The sequence below is a fragment of the Onychostruthus taczanowskii genome, unplaced genomic scaffold, assembly GCF_017590055.1.
Source record: "Onychostruthus taczanowskii isolate IOZ18803 unplaced genomic scaffold, ASM1759005v1 scaffold3, whole genome shotgun sequence".
NCBI classification, from domain to species: Eukaryota; Metazoa; Chordata; class Aves; order Passeriformes; family Passeridae; genus Onychostruthus; species Onychostruthus taczanowskii.
The window spans coordinates 21,329,987-21,352,861 of record NW_024500349.1 but is presented as its reverse complement, the minus strand read 5'-3'; the positions used below and the strand labels follow the sequence as shown (position 1 = coordinate 21,352,861).

The 22,875-nt window shown below is 47.9% G+C and overlaps 1 protein-coding gene across 4 annotated transcripts; it reads right to left on the bottom strand.

Annotated features, from left to right (window-relative positions):
• Positions 1–859: 859 nt before the first annotated feature.
• On the bottom strand, positions 860–22,595 carry XIRP1 (xin actin binding repeat containing 1). Of its 4 annotated transcripts, XM_041408463.1 has the most exons (5): positions 22,438–22,589; positions 16,549–16,638; positions 12,342–12,496; positions 10,696–10,749; positions 860–9,080 (listed from the first exon to the last, which is right to left on the bottom strand). In XM_041408463.1, exon 5 carries the CDS (start codon positions 9,078–9,080, stop codon positions 1,395–1,397), a length of 7,686 nt encoding a protein of 2,561 aa, XP_041264397.1. In that variant the 5' UTR covers positions 10,696–10,749; positions 12,342–12,496; positions 16,549–16,638; positions 22,438–22,589; the 3' UTR covers positions 860–1,394. The 4 variants fall into 4 exon arrangements, with proteins under 4 accessions (XP_041264397.1, XP_041264396.1, XP_041264398.1 ...); XM_041408462.1 differs by lacking the exon at positions 16,549–16,638 and having other exon boundaries at positions 22,438–22,595; XM_041408464.1 differs by lacking the exons at positions 12,342–12,496; positions 16,549–16,638 and having other exon boundaries at positions 22,438–22,588.
• Positions 22,596–22,875: the final 280 nt, after the last annotated feature.

Sequence of the window (22,875 nt, the reverse complement as noted above, 5' to 3'; positions counted from 1 at the left end):
CTGGAGTGAACTCCTTGCCACCCTCACACCCCAAGCTCAGGGTGAGGTGAGTTGAGGCACAGCAGTGAGGAAGGGTTGCTCATCAGCTGCTCCTCCTCATGAGGCTGGTGGGGGTCCAGCACCTCATCTGCCTTCTCCCATGGGGGAAAGGGATACACACAAGTGTCCAGACCTTTCCTGGTGTACCCATCCTACACAGAGTCCTGGGCTGAGGGTCTGTATCACCCTGGAGTCAATTTTTAAATCAGAGTATGAACACTCTTTGCTGCAGGGCTGATGATCCACTCACAGCATAAAGGAGGTGTAGACCAAATCCCTCCAGTGACTCAGAGTGCTCTCAGTGTGTGATTCAACTGGTCCATAGAGGGATGGTTTCCAGGTATTTTCAGAGGAAAGAAGCACTGAACAAAAGAAACTCAACCAGAACAAAGTATTTTTAGAGGTAAAGTTTGCCATCAGAACGCAGCAATAGAAGTTAAAAAAAAAAAGCCACAAAAGATCTAAAATCTTGAGTTGAGAATGTACAAAACAAAGTCATAATAAGAAAAATTGCTTTACAAAGTCTCAAAATGTATTTAAACAGTAAACATGTAAGAAAGCATGGAAAATCTAAACTAAGGGGTTTGTGTGTACTGAATAATAAATTACAATTCTAGAAATAAAGAAAAGAAAGCAGTAACCATTCTGTCTCAAGAATCTTTCATAGCATCATTCTTTGGGGGAATGGCATTGATAGGAGCTGTAGGCCTTAGCTTTACAATTTCCAGTAGCATCAAACACTTTCCAGGAACTGAAAAACAAACTGATAAATAACTCCCCCAAGTCCAAGACTGACAACAACTCAAGATTTTTTTTTTTCTTTTCTTTTCTTACTGGCTAAGAGAAAACCTATCCAACCCACCCATCAATATGAGCTTATGTGTCTATATATATATGTGTGTGTGTGTGTGTAGGATGTCCTTCTTAGAAAAAGAAGGTGCCATAAAGATGTTTGTTTGCCAGTGACCAGATTGATTGGTTCTTTAATTGATCCTGCCTTCTGCAGTAGTTCAGAGAAGCCCGATCCAACACCTCCAACCACTTCCACCAAACATTCTAGGGGGAAGTACCCCAAGGTGCCCATGGATGGATTTTTCCCTTGTGCTTCTAACAGTGCCAGGACTTTGGGCTGTGGTGCAGCACCAAGTCTACTGGGTTGGCCAGGTGAGGGCCGTTCTCCAGTGTCAAGGCAGGCTGTACTTGTCCTGTCTGTGTGCAAACACCGAGATGATGACCCTGAGAAGTCCTTAGGGTGCAGGTAAATCCCTGTCTGCAATGTGGATAAAACAGGAGAAATGTTTATCGTGGCCTTTCTCTTTTGTCTTATACAGTCCTCTCTTGTTCTGCAGAATTTCCTATTTCTTTGGCTTGGAGTTGCCAAAGGTGACAAAGACCACTCCTGGTTCCTGAAAACTCCCATTGGTGTGGAAGTCTTCACCTGGGCTCTTCAAGTACCTCTGAAACACAGGTGAGGCAGATACTTCATACTGGGGATGAGAGCCCACATCACGTGTGGAAGATGTTTGTGTCTCGGATTGCTTGGTGACTGTGGTGGACGAAGTGATGATTTTGTTTCCAAACTGGTCCATTTCCTCATACTGCTCCATGACAGTCCGGGTGGCTCCGTAGAGCTTGGACCCGTCAGGCCCTGTTTGCAGCTCCAAGATGCTTTTCTGCCTCCGTGGATTTTGTGGGCTGGGGGTGTTCAGGGAGCGGTATTCCGAAAAGCTGCCTTTCACCCCACAGTGGCAGCTGTCTTTGGAGCTGTCCAGAGAACACTTCTCTTTGTCACTGGTTGGATGGTTGGCACTGCCAAGGGTGTGCTGTTTCATGGAGCTCAGCCCAGCTTTTGTTTGGACAGGGTCTGATCTCTTCTCTGAGGGTTTCGTGTTGTGCCCAGCAGACCCTGCTGAGGGGTGGTTATAGGAGTTAAAGCTGTTCTGAGCAAAAGCCTCCCTCTTTCCTGGAGAGTCAAGACAGTCTGCTGAAGGGCCATCCTGGGGGGAATGTGCTGTCCTGGGTGATTCGGCTGGTTTCCTGGCAGCAGACTCAATGGTGATGTAGGAAGGTGAGGAGGGAGAACTGACTCGAGACTGAATGAGGCGGGGAACCTCCAGCTCTGCCTTGGCTGCCTCTGCCTTTTCTGCCACCTTTGCACTTTCCACACATGCTGCTTCCCCTGTCTCCAGCATGACTTCCTCTTGCCTGGCTTTGCTCGAAACAATGCTGATCTTGCGGATGTTGCTGCTGCTCACAGAGCTTTGGGTGCTCCCCAGAGACTCCTTGAACAGCCCTGAGAGCCCAGCAATGTCTGACTCAGACTTGAGATTAGAAACTGAATAAATAGCTTTCTTGATGGCCTCCTCGATGTCCTGGATGCGGGCAAGTGTCTGCTCCTTCAGGTGGAGAATCTCAGCACTTGCTCGCTCCAGGTCCTCAAAAACCAGATCCACTGAGGAACCACTGTCAGCGTCCTCCTTTGCCTCAGCCTTGTCCTGTTGCTTGGCCTTCTGGCGCACAACCCACTCGGGGACCTTCTCAAAGAAGCTCTTGAGAGCTTTCACATCCACTTTGCTTGTCTCCTCCTCAAACTCCCTCACTCGTGTCAAGATCTCTTGCAGCTGCTCCTGTCTCCTGAGGTTCTCAAAGATCTCCATAGCCTCCTTGACATTGCCTTTCATGATCTCTTCCTTGTGTACTGACAACCTCTTACGACGCTCATCTTCCGTTTCTCTCTTTTTTTTTTCTCTCATAACAACCGCTGGCTTCTCCTGGGCAGGTGTCTCTGCCTCCCTATCAGGACATTTCACTTGCCTGCTGTTTCCCTGCTGGTGCTCCTCAAAGGAGTTCACTGACTGCTGATGGAAGGACATTGACTGAGACATTTGCCTCCTCTCATGCACCTGCTGCATGACTCTCTGACTATCCCACAATCCATAAGAATTAGATACACTTTCCCTTTCCACCTTGGATGAGGCATTTTGTGCAGTGCCATCTCCTCTTTTGGGAGGGTTATTGTGACCCACAGGGGAGGTGCTTGGCTCAGTTTGTCCTGGCACATCCTGTGCCTGTGCTCTGCCAGGACAGGCCGGAGGTGACAGTGAAGAGAACCCATTCTCCTCTCGGCACAGCTCTATCTGCCTTTGAGCCACCTGGCCTGGGCATCTCCTTGGAGCAGCTGCTGTATCACTCATCATTCCCTGCTTGACTTCAAAACCAACCACTCCATTTTTCATTGGCTTTGAAGTTGTAGCACTGTCTGGTTCCACCTTTCCTTGTCCTCCTTTGCTTGCCTTGTACCTTTCTTCTGCTATTTGGAGAGGGGTTTTAGCAGTGTATTTTGGCTGCTTTCTCTCAGGGTTTGTACCCTGAACCGTGACAGACTTCTTCACAGATGTCTCTGAATTGCAGCATTTTGTTTGAACCTCCTCATAGCCTGATTGTTCATGAACTTCCATGCAGCTTAATCCCAGATCTGTGGGGAAAGGACTTGGCTTGTTGATCTCCCTCAGGCCTGAAGGTTTTGGAGGCAAGGGTGGAGGGATGGGTTTTGTTGATCTGATTGTGCTGTAATTTGCAGAGGCAGAATGTGCCTCGTGTAAGAGGTGCTCAGGTTTTGGAGGGGGAACAGGTTTTTTCTTGGGTGGGGCAGTAGTTTCTGGTTTTGGAGGAGTCCTGGGCTTCTCTGCAGGACTCTGGTCACTGGGTTTACAGGACAGAGAAGGGAGAGCAGGAAGAGGGGGCTGGAGTAGTGCAGAACATCCTGGGGCTCCATCTTTGCTGGTTGATAATGGAAGGGCACCTTCTCTTGCTGCTTTAGTTGAGGGTGGGCAATGCTCTGCTTTCATCACAGCAACTGAGGGAGGAGGAGGAAAGTCATTATCAGCCTGTGACCCTGAAGCCACTACAGCAGTCTTCTTACTAGCGAGTTGAGTCTCATTTTTCTTTTTACACACAGAATAGGACTGCCCTGCATTTCTGTATATCATAGCAGCTTTAAAATCCCCTCTGGAGACATTAACATTAGACTTTTCCAGCGACTGAAGTGTGGCTTTTAAATTACCTCGGACAACGTCCTCCTTTTCTACCAGGCGCTGTTCTGTGGCGGCACTTTGCAGCGCTCTGATAGCTGTCTGCACATCCCCTCTGACACCAACATCTCTTTCTTCTTGCTCTGATTGCTCTTTGAAATCAGACTCAACACAAGGGTTTACATAGGTTTTCACGGGTGTGGCAGCATAAAGGCCATCCTTAATGCTAAAATCTCTACTGGGCACAACTTGGATTTCCTGGCTCAATAGTTGTCGTCCCTGTACTTCCTCAGAAGCACTGACCTTTTTGTGTGATGCTATGCTCTTCTGAGACACGCTTGTGTGCGTCTTGGATGCCTCCTGGACTCTAGTGGTGGTGGTCCTGGTGGCAGTGCTGCTGCTCTCTTTCTTGGTGGATGAGGAGTCCTGTTGGTGTAGGGTTGATTGAAGGGTCATGGTCCCCTGTGAGCTGACTGTCTGCTGCCTGCAGGCTGTGTGGACCTCCTCCCTGTTCCTCTGGAACTTGCTCTGAACGTGGTGCTGAATGTTTTTTGCTTCTGCTGTTGCCAGCCTCAGGCTTTGCATTGCAGCCTGGAGATCAGTCCCCAGAGCCTTTTCTTCTGTCTGAGTCTGGCTGGCTTCCCCAGGCAGCACACTCTGCTGTTTCCCATCCACTTCTGCCCTCTGAGCTGTCACTTGTGTTGGAAATGTGCCTTGTACCATAGATTTTGGTTCCTTCAAATGGGCAGTGGTGGCTTCTTCTTTCTCTGCCTTCTTGCTGGCATCTGCAGCCCTTTGGATTGACTTTGTAGTCACCTTAAGCCCTCCAGACAGAACTTCTTCCTTTCCCATCGCTGTGGGCAGGGACTTCCCAAGACATTGCACAGTGGTGCCTGCCACACCTGCTGCATGCACAGCCTCTCTCTCTAACACACCCTCTCTGCCCACGCTTTCACATGCAAATCCCTTTTTTGCTCCCTCCATAGCCCCTGGCTCACCTCCTGCAATTACTTTCTCCATTTGTTCTTTATTTGCCAAGACATGTATGTTAGCCCCCTGCACAACCCGTGGGCCGCTCTCATCTGCCCCATCCTCCTCTGCTTGGGAGGAGATGAGGGATTGTATCTCTGACTCCTGCTGGAGATTCTTCAGATAGCTGAGGTCTCCCTTCTCAATGCAGCTCGCAAAAAGTTGGACATTTCCCTTCTCGTTGTCCTCACGCTTGATGGTGGCTGCTGCTTTCTGCTCCTGAGAAGAAGCCAACAAGTTCCCAATTGTTGATTTCACATCCCCCTTGACGACTTTCTGCTGGACAGAATGGAACAAAAGGGAGTAGAGAGTCATCTTCAGTGATCCCGACTTTGTCTCTTGTAGGACCATCCCCTTTTTGATGGAAGCATCTTGGCTGAGGAGACCCTGTAAGGCCTTGGCAACATCTCCACTCAAGTCATCTTTGCCTTTAACAGCTTCACTCTGGTCCAGCAGCTGCAATGGGCTTACTTTGATCTTGCCCTCTCTGTCCTCCTCCACGAGCATGCTCTGTGCTTCCACATTGGTCCTGTGCAGGAGCTGCAGCATAATCCTTTGCAAGTGGCCTCCCACAATCTCCTCTTTCAGGATCTCTGGAGCTCCTGGGCTGCTGAGCTGGTACTTCACCATCTTCACACTCTCCATATCATTAGCTTCAATGAGGATCCCACCATGCTGGATAGCCTGGCAAGTGCAGAGAGTCTCTAAAGTTTCCTTCATGGTTCTTTCTTTCAGTTCTATTTCTATGCCAGATTCAGAAGCACCAAATTTATCTAGGGGTGTGCTCTCAAAGAGCCACGTTGTGCTTTTCACATCTGCACGAGGGATCTCTTCTTGGGCCCCAGCGCTGGCTGTCACCTCTGTGTCCTTAAGGGTGTCCATGGGCTGGGTTTCAAACAACCAGGTGCAGCGTTTTACATCCCCTTTCTGGCTGTCCTCTCTCTGCACTGTGCTCATGGATGAGCTTCTCTCTGCATCCCCATACAGGGAGTCCACAGGATGGTTCTCAAAGAGCCAAGTGGATGTCCTCACGTCACCCCGCTGCACATCACTGACGCTGACCATCCTCACGTACTTCTTCTGGCCCACTTGCTGGGACTCAAAGAGCTGCTTGTTGGACTGAACATCTCCCTTCTGCACATCATCCACTGTTCTGGGCACAGACAACTTTCCCCCTGAGAAGGAGTCAAGAGGCTCTGTCTCAAACCTCCACCGCGCAGTCTGGACATCTCCTTTCTTGATGTCCTCTTGGGTGACAGCCCTAATCACAAACACTTCTTCTTCCTTCTTGATCTGATCCAGGGGCTTAGTTTCAAACAACCACCGGGCACCTTTCATGTCACCTTTCATGATTTCTTCTTTCTGTACAGAAGTGACCTCATGGTATCCTCCCTCTTTGTCCTGGATAGCGTATAAAGGTTGGCTTTCAAAGAGCATTGTGCAGGACTTGACGTTAGCTTTGCTCATGGTGTCTTTCTGGATCTTCTGGAGTTCTGTCTCATCCACTTTGTCGTGGATTTGGTCAAGGGAATAGGTCTCAAATACAAACCTTTTTCCTCCAACATCTCCCCCCTTGGCATCCTTTTCAGGAGGTATTTCCTGGATGCCCTCAGAGTTATCCTTCAGGGTGTCCATGGGGTAGTTCTCAAAGAGCCACGTGAACTTGTGCACAGACCCAGCTTCAATTGTTCCAGCATCCTTCTGGGATTTTGGCTTCGTGGCTATGTCCAAGGGCTTGGCTTCAAAGAACTCTTTCACTCTGGACACTTCCCCAGACTGGAACTCCACACGGCTGGAGTACCTCATGGTTTTTTTCCTGTCAGCTTCACTGACAGCGCTGCTGCCCAAGGGTTCAGTCTCAAACAGGTGCCGGACAGTTTTGACATCCACTCCCTGCAATTCCTCCTGACTGTAGGCTTTACTGACTTGCAAATACTGCTCCTCCTGGCCTTTCAGGGAGTCCAGGGGCTGAGTCTCAAACATCCACGTGTAGGACTTCACATCGCCTTGGGGCACACTGCCATCCTCCTCCCGCTTCTTCTCAACCTTCTCGTACAGGGTGTGCATGGGCTGGGTCTCAAACAGCCACCGGCAGGTCTTCACATCCCCCTTCTGGGAGATCTCCCGCCTCACTGAGGGGTGCTTCTCCCCTTCCGTGGCTTGGAGATGAATGACATCCATGGGCTGAGTTTCAAAGAGCCACTTGGCTGTCTTGACATCACCAGCCACCACCTCTTGTTTTGTGATCCCCCGTATTATATCCACTTTCTTGATGCTTTCATCAAACTGGTCCAAGGGTCTGGTTTCAAACATCCATTTGTAGTTCTTGACGTCACCGCTGATGATCTGCTCTCTGCTTACAGAGGTGACTTCATGGAAATTGCCAAAGCTATCCTTGATGGCATACAGGGGTGTTGTCTCAAACAGGATTTGGTTGGCTTTGACATTGCCAGCTGGAATCTTCTCCTCCTCTTCTTTGGTGGTGGGCTCAGCATCAGCCTGCTTAATGCTGTCTAAGGGGAGAGTCTCAAACAGGGTTTTGAAAGATTTTACATCCCCTTTCACTACCTCTTCCATGCTGGTGGCTGGAATTTCTTCCTCAAATGCCTTGGAGATACTGCCAAGGGGACAGGTCTCAAAGACATGTTTTCTTTGCTTCACATCTCCCTTCTCCTCTGCTGAAAGCTCTACTTTCTTCAAACGTCCCACCTCAAAATTGTCTTTCAGGATTTCCATTGGCTGTGTTTCGAAGAGCCAGAGTGTAGATTTCACATCACCTCCAATGACTTGTTCTTTGGCTACAACACTCTCTGAAGCTTCTCCTTTCAGGGAGTCAAGAGTCTGGGTCTCAAAGAGCAATCGTTGTTTAGTGACATCCGCCCCTGTGACAAAATCTGTTGAAGCCTGGAAGTCTTGTTCTTCAACTGTGATTTCTCTGATGGCATCCAGAGGCTGAGTTTCAAATATCCACCTCGCGCCACTGACATCCGGCCTTCCAATTTCTTCCAGTGAAATCCCACGGATTATCTGCACTTTGGAAGTGTCCTTATTGATGGTATCCAGGGGCTGGGTCTCAAAGAGCCAGCGAGCCGTCCTGACCGCATTGGTCTGAATTTCTTCTCGGCAGACGGACTTGATTTCATGGATAGTCCCACTTTTGTCTCTGATGGCACAGAGGGGCTCTGTTTGGAAGAGCCTGATAGTCTTCTTGACATCGCCTTTAAGCTCCTGGATTTCTGACTTGAGTTGTAGGATGCTCTTCTCCTCCACTGAGGAGCAGCGTCCTATGGCATCCAAGGACTGTGCTTCAAAGAGCTGTTTGGCCCCTTTCACGTCACCTCCCTGGACAGGCTCCTTGAGAACTGCCTCCTGCACCTCAGTTTCATCCGAATATAGTTTATTTAATGTGTCCAGTGGTTGGGTTTCAAAGAGCCACCGGGCAGTGCGAACATCCCCTCTGGCAAGGTCAGTTTCCGACACCTTGGCTGATGCTGACAGGTTGTATCCATTTATGGACTGGTTTTCAAACCTCAGGGAAGTGCTTTTCACATCCCCACTGGGAATGATCTCTTCTTCTGTCAGCTTCTTCGTGGCTTGATGGTCCCCAATGGAGTCAAGTGCCCAGTTCTCAAAAATCCAGCGCATGGACTGAACCTCTCCCGGGAGAACTTTATCCAGGTTCACGGAGGCCTGTGCATTGGGATCCTCGGTGTTAAGCATTTCTGCCAGGTCCTCAGTCACAGCTTCTTCCAGGTTCTTCCTGAGCTCGGGGTGCATGTGCCTGTAGAGCCTTTTCAGCTCGTTCACCTGGCGCTGCTGGTAGAACTTGGAGAAGGCTTGCTTTGGAGGAGGCACAGGGAGTGCATTGAGATCCTGGCCCCCTGGAGCGACGACCTGGACTGAGCCAACGGCTGGAGGGGGAGGCAAGTCATCTTCCATTTTCTGAATGGCAACTTTAGATGATTTCTGAGCCTCTGACATCTTTGGGGAAACAGTTTTAAACGTCAGCATCACCTCTCACCCCCCATCCCGGTGGCTGTTAATGGAGTGAATGGCAAAGGGAAAAGCCAACAGGGGAAATCCGTGCACCCAGTAAGCTCCATACCTTTAGTTCAGTAGCACACAGCACTCCAAAACATCACATCACTGCACACGCTGCAGGCTTGGTGTTAGCCCTGGTTCCACAGCAAAGCGAGGTCTCTAATCCAGGTGAGGTGGTTAGTCTACAATTCCCAGGATTCAGTCCAGCTAGAGCACAATACATGTGCCTGATTTGGGCTATGTGACCAAGAGAGAGGGACCACAAGAAGGATAAGGCTGACTTAGAAAAGTCAGTGAAAATTTAACTTCTCCCTCCTGCTGGCCAGTGTCCAGAACTGTTGTGTCCCTGGCTGAGGACCTGCAGGGAACAAAAGATCTGGGTGCAGGAGAAAGCCAAGGAGCTATTTGTGAAGAGGTCTCAGGAAGAAAATGGGGAGAAGGAAGCAAAGTGTCAAACTGAGCTGATGAGGTTGTCTGGTGAGGTAATGTGATGAGCTTTTGGTAGCACTGTGGGGTGCCCACTCACTGCTCAGGAGAGAGGGCTTGGGGAAGGATGTTTATCTGATTAATGATTTCTTCTGTTACACTCAGAAGTGTGCCCCATTTGCACAAGAGTAGATGCACATTTGTACAGTTGGAAACTTAAATAAAGCTCTTCTGATTTGCAGACTTGTACAGGCACGAGGCTAACTAAGGTTTACAAACTGCTGGAATCAGCAGGCCTGATGATCTGCGCTGCCTGAGGAGGAAAAGCAAGGCTGAGGGACCAGAAGTTGGGGCACCACCTATAGCTGGGGGTCAGGAAAGTTAGTCTTGTTTATTCTCAGTCAGACTCAGCTCATCTCAAATTCACAACAGTGCTGGTACAAAAGTGAACAGAGTGGGCTGTGCTTGTCCAGTCCCCATCTGAGCCTCCACTTCTGCAATTTTTCTCCTCAGTTTGTGCATCCTGGGTACTGAACATTGAACTGAATACCTGCAACCTGCACTGCCTGGGCATTTATCCACAGGGAAGGTAGCTGAAGCCTTTAATCATTGTCTAAAAGAGACTGCAATCCTGGTGGCTTTCCTTTCAGTAAACAGATCTGCTGACCCTTGGCATGCCTGTGCAGTTACGTCTGCGGAGTTATGCCCGGAATATTATTAGTTGTTGCTCAAAGCAATGGTGCACGGTGTTATTTCACTCTGTTACACACAGATTGTTCTGGCTAAAAATAAGTTTTGAACATTAGTAAAAGAAACCCACACTCAGAACACCAAAATCAGCATATTTTGCAGCAAGTGAAAAATGCAAATCTTTTGCATGAGGCAACATACTTGGAATCCACTTTTTAAAATAAGGGGTTTTTTTTTAAGGGGGTTTTTTTTTTTTTTTTTTTTTTTTTTTTTTTTTTAATCTGTGAAGAACTTCTGAATGTGGGGAAGGGCAGCCGAGCAGCTGATAGCTATATTCAGTATGTAAGTGCTCCTGGCTGCCTTGTGTGGGTATTTAGATCACACTCACAGGCCACAAATATTTGGTTAGATAACGGTGCTTATCTTAAACATTTCCTACCTTGTTTTTTTTCTCTCTGTGGGGAGAGTGAATGGAGTTGTCCTTCACAGTACTCTGGAAAAGATATGAGGAGAAATGCCATTAAACTACACAGCAAGACAGATTATCTGCATATATATTTTTATATACTTATGTGTACTAATGTGTGTATCAATTACAGAAAACTGAAAACCATGCAGGTGTGATTTTCTCCTTTGGTTCATTGGCAGTTCTGTACAACTGAGAAAGCAGTCTTGTTCCAGGTTGATCAGATATATGTTTCCTAATGTCTCAGTCAACAAGCAAAACCCTAAATATATTTTTTTAAGTTAGGGGAAAAACAAAACTAGCACTGATTTCTCCAAAGTTTGATTTAGCCTTCATTCTCCCTTATACTTAAATATTTTAAAAAAATGAAACTGATCTACATTTTCTTCGTTCTCTAACCAGCTGTAATTTTCCAAATGCAGTGCCCACTTATTTATTTTCAACTGAGACTGCTTCATCTGCACCTCTCCCTGATAAGCACTCGAGAGACTGCATCTCTGACCACAGGCCCCAGAAAAGGTTCAGAGTGTGGAGAAACATGAGTGTGCCTGCAAGAATAGTCCAGATATGAAATCCCATCCCATGTCACTCCTGGATCACCAGTGGAACTGGGGTGTTGGGAACTCCCTATGTATGGAGACACTAGGCTTGACTCCATTTTCAGAAGGCTGGTTTATTATATTATGATATATATTATATTAAATTAATACATTAAATCTATACTAAAAGAATAGAGAGAAAATATTCATCAGACAGCTAGAAAGAACAAGAATAGAATGCATAACAAAATTTTGTGACTCTCAGAGTCCGATGCAGCTGCATCTGTGATTGGCTCTAATTAGAAACAACCAACATGCACCAATCACAGATGCACCTGTTGCATTCCACAGCAGCAGATAGTTATTGTTTACATTTCTTTCCTGAGGCCCTCAGCTCCTCAGGAGGGAAAAATCCTAACAAAGGATTTTTCATAAAAGATCATGGTGACACTGGGGAAATGGGAAAAATGTGCCTCATAACCCTTATAACCTGTATTATCCTGTGGCCCAATGATCAGCCTGGAGTGGGGGATTAAATCCCTGGATCCCAGACTAAGGGATATGAACAGAGAAGCACTGGTTGCACTGCAAAGTTATGCTTTAATGTGACATATATGGACATATATATATGTATGTGTGTATATATATATATATATACATATGTGTGTGTGTGTGTGAGTGTGTGTGTGTTGGAATGGGGATACCATGGAGACACATGTGCTGCTCTGTATTGATTATTTCCACCATGGATGTATATGAATATAAATGTGCAAATAAAGAGGAAATCTTATTATAAATAAACTGTACAGGTTAGTGGATGTAGGGCTCTGTGTGTGTGTGCTTGCTGTGTGCGTGCATGTGTGAATTTAATAAATATGCTATATTTGCAGGTGTTTGTACACATTTATCTTACATTTGCAAGCAGCGAGGGGAAAATAATCACTTTTGGGAAACCAAACGCGGTGTTTCTTCAGATTTACAAAAGCAGACACGTTCTCTGTCACCCTCTCACAGCCACTTGCCGGATGGGACATTGCTGGGATGCCGCCGGTGGCTGGGAGGGGAGGACCGGGTCCTTACCGGCTGTGCGGGGCTGGCGTTGGCAGCAGCAGCTGTCTGCAAGAGATACAGAGCCGACAGCTCCTTCACGGAGGGCGCAGAGGACCTCCCTCGTCCTCGCTGAAGTGTGTGGCTGGTGCTGCCTGATGGGTCTAAAAATGACCGTGCCCGACCATCTGGAACAGGGACAGAGCGTGTGGTGAGCCACAAGCTGCAGGCAGGAGGGCAGGGCCAGCATCTGCTGGGCTTCTGGAACCCACACCGAGCGCCCCAACAGCCCCCAGCCTGCTCCCCCAAAATTTAACATCACACCTTTCCAGTTCAAGGAAAAAACATGGACATTCCCATCTCCTTTGTGGCCTGAGGTGGATTGTTGAGCCTGGATGAGAGTGACACTTTGGCAGTGACCTGATGGCCCCATTCCTGCTTCCCTGGGCAAGGCCATCACCAAACACAAGCGAGTCAGAGAACATGGAGGAATTACACATATCCAAATTGAGCCAATTCCTACTTTTTTTTTTGCTCTATGGCCACACCACTCTCCTATGGGTGTGCCTCACAAGCAGTTATATCCACTTATCTTTGCCTCTCCCCTGGGAGCTCATTTCAGGAGAGACGAAAAGGGTGAGACCTGCCACAGGATGTAGCAGGGAGCCCCTGGTAGAGCCTTCAAACCCTGCTCTGAGTTTAGAGGTCTGATCTTTTGGGCTACACCAGCTTCCATAGGATCCCCCTCGCTGGAGCTTCAGCTTTCAAAGAAAGAAGCAACTCCAAAATGTAGCCAAGAACTTTTTGCATTTACCTGCCAGGTGTGAGGACGGTTACCTCCACCTCCCATCACAGACATACACAATATATAGAGCTTTACACCTCTAGGGTGCATCTCAGCCCTCCAGGTTAGTCAGGGCTGTAATTTCTCTGTTCCCACTGTAAAAACACGAGAAGGTTCTCCCGTTCTCTGCAGGGCTTGCGCCGCTACATTCGGATTTAGTGAGGTATTTGCAATGCTTTTGGTTTGAACAATGGGCTCTCTCTCCACAAATCCAGCTATTGCACACCCAGGAAAGGGCTGATGTACTTTTTAATATGTGCACACTAGAAGCACTGCAGCCATTCCAGCATTCTTTGCCCTAAAACCTCAGCCCCCAAATCACAAGACTTAGAAAACAACAAACCTAATGATTCTTCTTCTTTGCGTTCTGAATTTCAAGTTCAGATTTTCAAGTTTTTCTCTAAAATACTGAAAGAAACTCACTCTGGTTTTATTTTAATTTGACAGGAAGCAACTCCATGCACTAGAAATGTGCTTCAAATGAAATACCAGCTCCTATAGGCACAAACATGCACCAAAAAGCCATGATGATAAGAGCAGAGGGACCTCAGTGGGTTGTCAGACCCTGCCAGCTGTGCTGCTGGAAGGTGCCAAACCTCATGATTTCTGTTGTCCTTTCTTCCAGCTGCTCCTGCAGGTGTGCAGGCACTTTGATGCAGAGCCAAGGCTAGATACACAGGGAAGCAATGGGATGAAATACAGATTGAGCTGCCCAGTTCTACTGGAAGTCACTACCATACCACAGGAGGAAACAGAAAGTATTTCCTTAATGATTTTCTTTTCTTCCATAAATCTCCATCTAAATATGGCACCTCTCTCCCTGATTTCTGCTATCCACAGCTCAAACACTGAGTCAAAGGGAATTATCTGTCTACAGCCACTGCAGACAGTGGCATGGCTGGGGCAGATCTGGTGCATCCTGAGACAGACTGTGAGGTTACAACTACCCTTTGGTTGCATCATTTCCCCCCACTCTGCTCAAAACACTCCAAACTTTGACTAGATCCTGGATTTTTGAGATGAACAGCATCCATTAAATCATAGAATGGTTTGTGTTGGAAGGAACTTCAGAGAACGTCCGTTCCAACCCCCCTGCCATAGGCAGGGATGCCCCTCACTAAATCAGGCTGCTCTGAGCCCTGTCCAAGTGGACACTTGAACATTTCCAGGAATGGGACATCCATAACTTCTTTGGGCAACCCATTCTCACTACCCTCACAGCAAAGAATTTTTTCCTGGTATGTAATCTCAATCTCTTCTCTTAGTTTAAAACTGTTCCCCTTTGTCCTAGGGACATCAAGAGGGTCCTTGCAGCAGTTGCTGAATTGACTTCAGAAACCTTTGGGTAATCTGAAAAAATTCCTTTTTGAGGAATTTGAAAACTCTTGTCTGGGAATGTCTTTCTTTCATCCTACATTGCTGAATTACCTACTGAAAAGGCAAAAAGGAGTCCAATAAGTCTGGCAAACAGAAAATTTCTTCTTTGCATGGTAATGAGATTTGCATGGCTAAGTCCCCCAACAAGAGCAATGGGGAGAACTGGGCACAGTGAGCCTTCAAGGTAGAAAAGAAACCAAGCACACATTTTCAGCCTCTCTGGCTGGGAAAATGAACACAAACCCTTGGCTGTCTTGAAAACTACATCCAGGAGATGGGAGCACCTCATGGCAAGGCAGGAAGCCTGCCTAGGCTGACACAAGTGTCCCTGTGCTTGACCATTTTGGTGAGAAGTGCTTAGCAAAAGCATCCCTGTGTCTGTGAGCTGGTCTGGTGGTGTTTGATGGTCTCCTCCCAGCCCAGGCTGTGGGCATTGCTGCTGAGATGGTATAATTTGTACTGACCTATAGGCCTGTAAATTCACATACTGTACAAAGAAAAGCAACGTGCCCCTCCAGCCATGAATAAATAGTGCAGCTGAAGGAAGAGTTCCAGTTCAGGCAGTGGGAAGTAGCACAGTGTCAGTGCTGCCCGTTCCTTCACCCTTTAGCTTGGATGGATGAAAGGCCACAGGGCTTGTTTTAATGACAGCTATCATTAGATACAAGGCTTTTTTTGAAGGCATCCCCTTATTTCTGCCTTTGTTTTGGTTTTTTTTTTATTCTTCCCTTTTTTTTTTTTTTATTTTTTATTTTTATTTTTTTTTTTATTTTATTTTGTGCACAGCCCTGTGTTTGCTTATCACTTCTCACCAATCCTCCTGCATTGGAGAAGGGCTGCTCCAACCCTCTGTGCTGGCTCTGCGCTTGCACAAAATCTGGTCTCTGCCTGACGAAACAGGCTGCTGCCTCCCTCTAAATAGCTAATTATAGAGAAGAACCGAAGGACAACAGTTCATTCTGATAATGAGAGGGCTGAGCTGTGGTGTGTGTGTGGATAGCAACATCCGAGTGACACCAAGGACATTCCAGGAGCTGGGAGCAAGGTGCGGCTTCACCAGCATCCCCCAGGAGCGAGCGGGGAGCTCCCAGCTGGAGATGTTGGAGCACAGCTAAAGGTCTCTATGCACGCCAGGCTTAGGGTGATATTTGTTGTGTATGAGGGGGAAGCCGAGTCTGAAACCAGGGCCAGGCTCCACATTTCTGCCTCGCTGAGCGAAAGGGCTCCGCTGCAGCGCTGAGTGATGGTGCATCCCGCGCCGTGCTGATTGACTGCGCGACTGCGGCCCCAGGGGTGTTAAACGCGATACTTCAGGCTTTAAAGCATCCCCTGTGAGCTAAAATAGGAGGAAAAGATCTCCTGAAGCCCCCCTCCTCCCGCCCCACAGAGCGGCTGGCACGGCGGCCGACGGCGCTGCTGTCCAAATGAAGGATACAGGGAATGCTCCTCCCTGCTGGCGTTTGTCGGCAAAATGTCCCTCGTGTCACTGTCTGGCGCCGGATGAATCTGCACATTTTGTGTGAGGGGCTGCAATGTTTGGACTGCCCATAAGGAGCAGCTGTTGGGTTTCTTGAGTTCTTCCCATGCCCCATGTATGTGTAGGTCGGGCTTGGTTTACAGCCTCTCTGCCCTGTAAGTCACACCCCAGGCAGGGAAGAAACTTGCAACAGGGGAAAAGAATTCCTTGTATTCGTTAAACACAGGGGGAGTAGGCAAGGCAATGGGGGGACAAGATTCATAAATATTAATCTAAAAGCTCAGTCACTTCCTCTCCAATTATTGCCCATAAATCACTCAACTGCTTTGTCTCCCACTGGAGATAACATTGCAGCTCTCTAGAACCAGAATCATCTTACACCTGGCAGCCTAACAAGTGGAAGTGAAAAAAAAATCACCAACAAAAACCTCTGCCCCCTCCCTCCTCTGAGAAAACCCCATCTCAGCAGTAACAGGGCAGCTCTGTCTCACTCTACTTTCTATTTAAACCACTTTATCCAATGAACAAACAACGCTACCCACCTGTTGGTGTCCACCACCTCTGCTGCTGGCACTCCTTCACAGCCTGGCTCCCACCACCAACCCCAGTGAGCTACCGAGCGCCTGAGTCACCTATTAAAAAAGGAAGCTGCAAGCTCAGCACCAGTCTCCCGGGTCGCCTGGCCAACCACATGTCATCAGCTGTGCTCCCAAAATCAGCCGCCCTGAGCAAACACAGCTGCTAAGCAAAGCCCTTTGTGCCGCCGCGCGCGCCCCACGGCGCTCCCGGAGCTGGGGCTTGTGTAACGGGGCCTGGGGGCAGATGGGGGCTTGCACAGGGCTTGTAGAAGTCAGAGGGAAAGGGATGGCCCTGTGGGGCAAGTTCTGACAGGGTTTTGTCCCTTCGCATTGCTCACTGATGGGAGCAGTTCTGCAGAGAGCATCTCCTCCCGAATCCGGCATCCTCCATCCCCTGCTCAGTGTCTGCTGCTCTGCAGGTCAATTTGGGTTTGACATGGTGGCTGCTGGGCCTGGCTTGTCCTGAGCTGTGGAGCACAGATGTGTTGTGGTCTCATGCCTTGGCTATGCCATGGCTCCAGTACCAGAAGACATTTGGTACATCCCCTGGTCCAGGACCCAAACCCAATCCTTAGAGGCCAGTAGGAGCAAAGGGACTCCTATACTGGAGCTCCTTAGCACTGGGGCAGTCAGGGCAGGAAAACAAGTGTTTTCCTCAGATTGTGAAAGCAACTTTCTATTCCAAGAGGATGGAGGTGAACTGACAAGGAAGTGCTGCTTTGTGGCTCTCTGGGCTGGTTGTTTCCTGGGAATTTGGGGCTGGTATTCCCCTCTACCTGGGATCAGCCATGGGTTACCCCCATCAGATGGTCACTACCAGCTCAGCCTCCTGACCCAGGAGTGTGTGACACCCCTGTGTGACTGGACATGTCCCCAGTGCCACCTGCTTGTCCCTGCTGTTCATCCCAGTGAAACACTAGCACCTCACTGACCTGTCCCAAAGCTGGAAGCACATCCCTGCAGATGGGGACCCCATTTCTAAGTGCCTCTGCCCTTAGAGGTGGCAGCTGCAGGTGCAAAATCACATCTGTCTCATCCTCCTCCAGTTTTTCTCCCCAGAGAATCCGTTTCCTGACAAAAGTGACTCCTAAATACTGGCACAGCTCCACGGCTGGGCTGGGGGAATTTGCACAGATGGGTGAGCACCCATAAAAGCTAGCTGGGAAACCAGTGCTGCTGCTTAATCCAGGAGCCAGGCAGCCCATTGGGGGTGCTCAGCCAGCGGGGAAAGGTTTAAATCTCTGCCCTAACCCCTCTGCCAGCAGCCCTGGTCCCCAGGGAAGCTCTGCCAGAGGGGAGACATTCTGAGGAGGTGTGGGAAGCAGGGCAGGCTCCCTGCTGCCCCAGTTTGGAGGCTGCTGAAAAGGTGAGTGGTTCTGGGATGCTTCAGTGATGGCAGGGAAGGGCAGTCCTGGCACAGCGAGGATTTGGGCAGGAGAGAATCTCTACCTGTTCCTCACTGCCCTCATGACCCACTCATGAGGCTTTAGAGAATGTTCAAATACCATCTGTTTTCTTCTGAAGGAAGGAAGGGGGAAAAAAAGGTGGGACAAAGATGCAACAGGGAGCATGGGTGGAATTTTAGAATCTAGAAAAGGCTGAGGACAGATCATGTTCTAAAACACTCTGCTCACCCTCACGGGTGCTCCCTCCTGACGCCCGGATCACATTTTGTTCTCTTTTCAAACCACAGTACTTTCTCTTGTTTTCAGTCCTACAAAGGACTGTGAGTGTTTGAAATTCAAGCTTTTTCTTTCTGCTGTGGATCGGCCCATTACGTGCCAGAGTGGCAATTGTAAACTTGTTTTTTTGACATAGAATTCGTGTGGTTTTTTTTTTACTGTTTTGGTAAAAGAGTACCTGTTATAAATATACAGGCTAAGAATCAACCTTTAAAAGTAAGTACTCAGATTTTCCCATGCTCACCTACTAACTCAAATATAAGAACAGCACTGATTACAGCTGATGATTAATAAAAATCATACAACCTAACAAGGCTTTTTTTTTTTTTTTTCTGATTCCAAACTTTCATGAGCACACCTTGTCCTTTCAAATAAATTTGTCCAGCATCACATAAAATAGATCCCTGTTTTGGAGGTCGGGAGCCCTGCTGGTATAGAACATAAAGGTAATGACTAACATATATCAAATAAATAGAAATTATTTCCTTTTGAAAGGGTTTAAGAGAGATTTTGCTCTGTTTGCAAGCCATATCTTGCAATTAGTAGAGCAGCTCTGGTACATAGAGTTAATAGGTGATCTCTGGGGTGGGAAATGGGCTGAAAAGAAAAGCACCAGAAACAGAGGAAGGTGCTAGACAAAGAGGTGAAATAAAATAATGTAACTAAAGACCAGTTTTGTTGAAGAGGAAATAAGATTTAAATTATCATTTCATGCTTTTAGGAACTGTCTACTAATTAGAGTAAAATAATTAATGTTTTGCACACGTATAAAGTTGCATTTGCAAATCTGAGAGAGTGGGAGGGGGTGAAGGAAAAAACATCTATTGAGGAATGTCTTGTTTCCTGCCCTTGATTTTCAAAATCAGATCTCTTTGCAATTTCCAGCACCTCCAAACTGAGGGTTCATGATCTTTGGTCACTTCTGCAAATGCTTTTGGCTCTTTGGTATCAGCTGGAATGTCCTTTACAGGAGTAGCATCATGACCCCCCAGGTAATTTAGAGAGCTTCTGAGAAGAGCTGGGAAAATTTAGCCTCAGGCAGAGCTGAGTATCTGCCCCAAGGCAGCTCGGGACTATTTTTGGGCTTTGCAAAAATCCAGGAATGTGGAGGACTCTATTCTGGGCACCAAAAAAATGCCAAGAAGCTCTGCTGAGAGACAGCTGCGAGTGGCATTGCTGTTTGGGGACACGGCCTTCGCGCGTGGGCCAACTGCTGCGGGCTTGGCTTTGCTTGGGAGGGCTCCAGCATCACCCCAGGGTCTGGGAACCAAGGTGGGTGCAGCCCCAACTGTGCCCTGGGCATTGCCTCGTCCTCTGTGTCCCTCTGCTGAGTCAGTAAAGGGTTAATCAAGGCCGAGTGGGTGTTTAGTGACTGTCCCCGGCTGTGTGTCACTGCCCGCTCGTTCTGGTACCCTCCAGTGACTCTTTATCTGCTATTCACAGAGGGGTTTTTCACTGCAGTGGTGACAAACATCCCTGCCTGACATCCATTTCCCCACTTCTCTGTCTCCTCCATCCCATCACCAGCACTAGTGTGGAGGGGCTTGACAGATGGCATGCAGGCAAAGCTGAGTTAATAGAGGAAATAACAATTGATGATTTTCGAGTGTATGTGTAGCAAAGAAGAAGACAAGGCTGCTAGCATAGAAACAGATTAGAAAAGATACATGAAAATTTTGGTAAGCTAGACTACGTGCATAAGTAGATGTGTATACATGCTTTATTAAATTTTTGTAAAACTTTTACTAATTATATTGACGCTAATAGCTTTGCACCAATAAATATAATAAGTTATTGTGATGTAGTTAAAAACTTAAGATCTCTCTCTTTGTTAAGAGTATATAAGCTGGAGAACAGGCAAAATAAAATCTTTTTCTTTTCAGACCCTAATCCCATGTGTGTATGTCACGTCCAACCTAATAGTAACACACTCCTTTTATCCCTAACTCCTCTCCCAGGATCTGTTCCCTCCTGCCCCTACAGCCCTGAGTTCAGGATGACCATTCACGACAGCAGCTTCCCTCCCTCCAAAACCCCCTTCCCCAGGAAAAGCAACACCCAGCTCCCCACTGGAATGGCCTCAGCCTGGGGAGAGGGCTTCTTGGCATGCCACAAATACCAGACCTTTTAAGGGAAGCCCTGTCTCACCCCTCTGGAAAGATACCTTGGGAATGTGCGTGCAGGCACGAGCCCCGTGAGCATCCCCAGCCCCACATCCCGGCGGGATGCAGGGCCCAGCTGGGATCAGGGCTGTGCTCTGCACCTCTCAGCATTTCTTTGCCATGCCATGGTGTTTACGTGGGGGCATTGCGGGGATGCCACGTGCCCCGAGGAGCTGCAAGGCCCTGCCTTGCCTTTCTATTCCTGTCCTGGTGTTTCCATGCTGCTGTCAGCTCTGCATTGCTGGCAGCCAAGAAAACTTAGTGCTGTTTTGGATGGAAGACTTTCACCCCAAACCAATTTGGCAGTATCCTTTAAAGAGAAAACCCCAAACCCACTTGTAGCTACTGAGATTCCCAGGAATTTCAGTTTGTTTCTGAGTGAGGCAAATTGCCAGCAAGAATATGGAAGAGGAGAGAAATGGTTGGCTTGGAAGTGTAAGATACCAGTAAGGCACAGTACTTCAGGGAAAGATTCCCATTACTCTGCTCAGACCCATCCTGGGACTTTCACCAGTGCTAAAGAAGGATTTTCTCCCTCTTTAGTAACAGGTTTAAGGCATCCTTGCCTGGTTTCACCCCAAAAGGAAGCTTTTGTATCCTATAAAATACTGAGTCTATTCAAGGGCTGAAAAAAACCTTTGCAAGATGTTCCTACAAATTTCCACCCATGCTGAATCCCTTAATTTCCACTACTGAATAATTTACCAATTTGCCTGAGCAAGAGTATGGATTTTTTATATTTTGCCTCTTCTCACGAAGTGATATCTCTACCTGAGGCATAGGGAAAGGAAGACAACTCCTCCTTTCTTTCCCTAAATCCCTTTTTTCTAACAAAAATCTGAAGGTACTTCATGGTATTTTTTTTTTAATACAAAGATTGTAGACCTGGAGGGAACTGGGGAACAGCTGAGAGAATTTTTGTTGTTCTCACAGCCATCAGCTGGACATGAATCTCAGAAAGAAATATTGGCCATTGACCAATGCATGAGCTGAAAAAATACAGCTTTCAGCTCAGGTCAGGCCCTTCCCATGGTGACTGAGAGGCATCCCCAGGGCTGGACCTGAAATCCTGGCTCTCCTGGTGACCACGAGACAGCCCTTAGAGCCAAAAGGCAGATGGATAATCAGCTGGGAGACCTGAGAGATTATCCACCTGGATAATCAGGTGGGAGACACGCACGTGCACACACAGGGACACATTTCTGCTCCATCTTAGAGTGACACAGGTTTTTGGAGCACCCTTCCACACATGTGAGCACAAACAGGGAGTGGGCTATGGCCATATTAGTGCTGCTGCCCCACAGGCTCCTGAAGCCCTTTGTTTGGCTTAGGGTCACAAACACAGTTTTCAACCCTCTCTGGAGACAGGGATTGAAGAAAGAGGGAAAGAAATTCCCTCCTTAACTAATCCTCCCTGTCTCCTGTTCCCCAGTGATGTAAGATGAAGCAAAGCTCATTTCCTTCTGAACAGTCCACGTTTTGCTGCCTACCCACGACCAGTCCTGAACAGGATTTGGGTCTGGAAGGTGTCCCCTCCACCACCAGCATCCCTCTGGCTCAAAGGGATCCCACACAGATTCTTTCCCCTATTTGTGCTCAAGGTGATCATAAATAACAGTATTTTTTTTTTTTTGGAAGAGAGTAGACACTAACATCTGTCCCCATGAATTTAAGCTTAAAGCTGGGATTTTCAGTATTTTAGGACAGAAGAAAAGCACACAGTTACAATGCCCTGTTTCTATCTAGAACACACCCAGGTGCCCTAAACCATAGTCTTGAACCAAACCAAAACCACCATACATGGAACACACCTGAAGCACAGAGCAGGATTCAGGATTTACCAAGATCCGGGCCAGCAGAATAAAATCCATGGCTTTCCATGAGCTCCAACACCACTTTCTTAGCATGAAACACTAAGCATCCTCCTTTGCCCTGCATTTTAGGATCAGTCTGAGGTTCATATTCATGCAACATTTCACCCCCTTCTAATCTACCCCAAAATTACTTACAGGGAGCTCTCTGTAGTCCCAACAGGTGAATGACGTCTCAGACGGCCCCAGAGGAAAATCTGCGTGAAACCCAGGGCCAGGCAGCCCTTTGTGTATCCCAAAAGGAGCCCTGCTCCACACCCCACACCCTCAGTCCTGTTCACTGCCTCCCAGTGGTCTCTGGCAGCTGGTTTTATCTCAGGGTGCTGGGCTATGTTGAGAGGATGAACTACGTGGTCTATTTTTAGGGAACAGTGAAATTGCTCTTCCACCAGGCTGAGTCAATCATGAGTCCCAGCAATTCTGTGCAGGGGTTGGGAAAGGCTGGGGCCCTGGCTTATTTTCAGAATTTATTCATTCAAAATACCCCTGGTGTAACCTGGTACGGGATGGGGATGCATCCAGGCAGGGGTGCAATGGGGAAGAGGCATTTCCCTGACTCACTGTCATGTCCTCAGG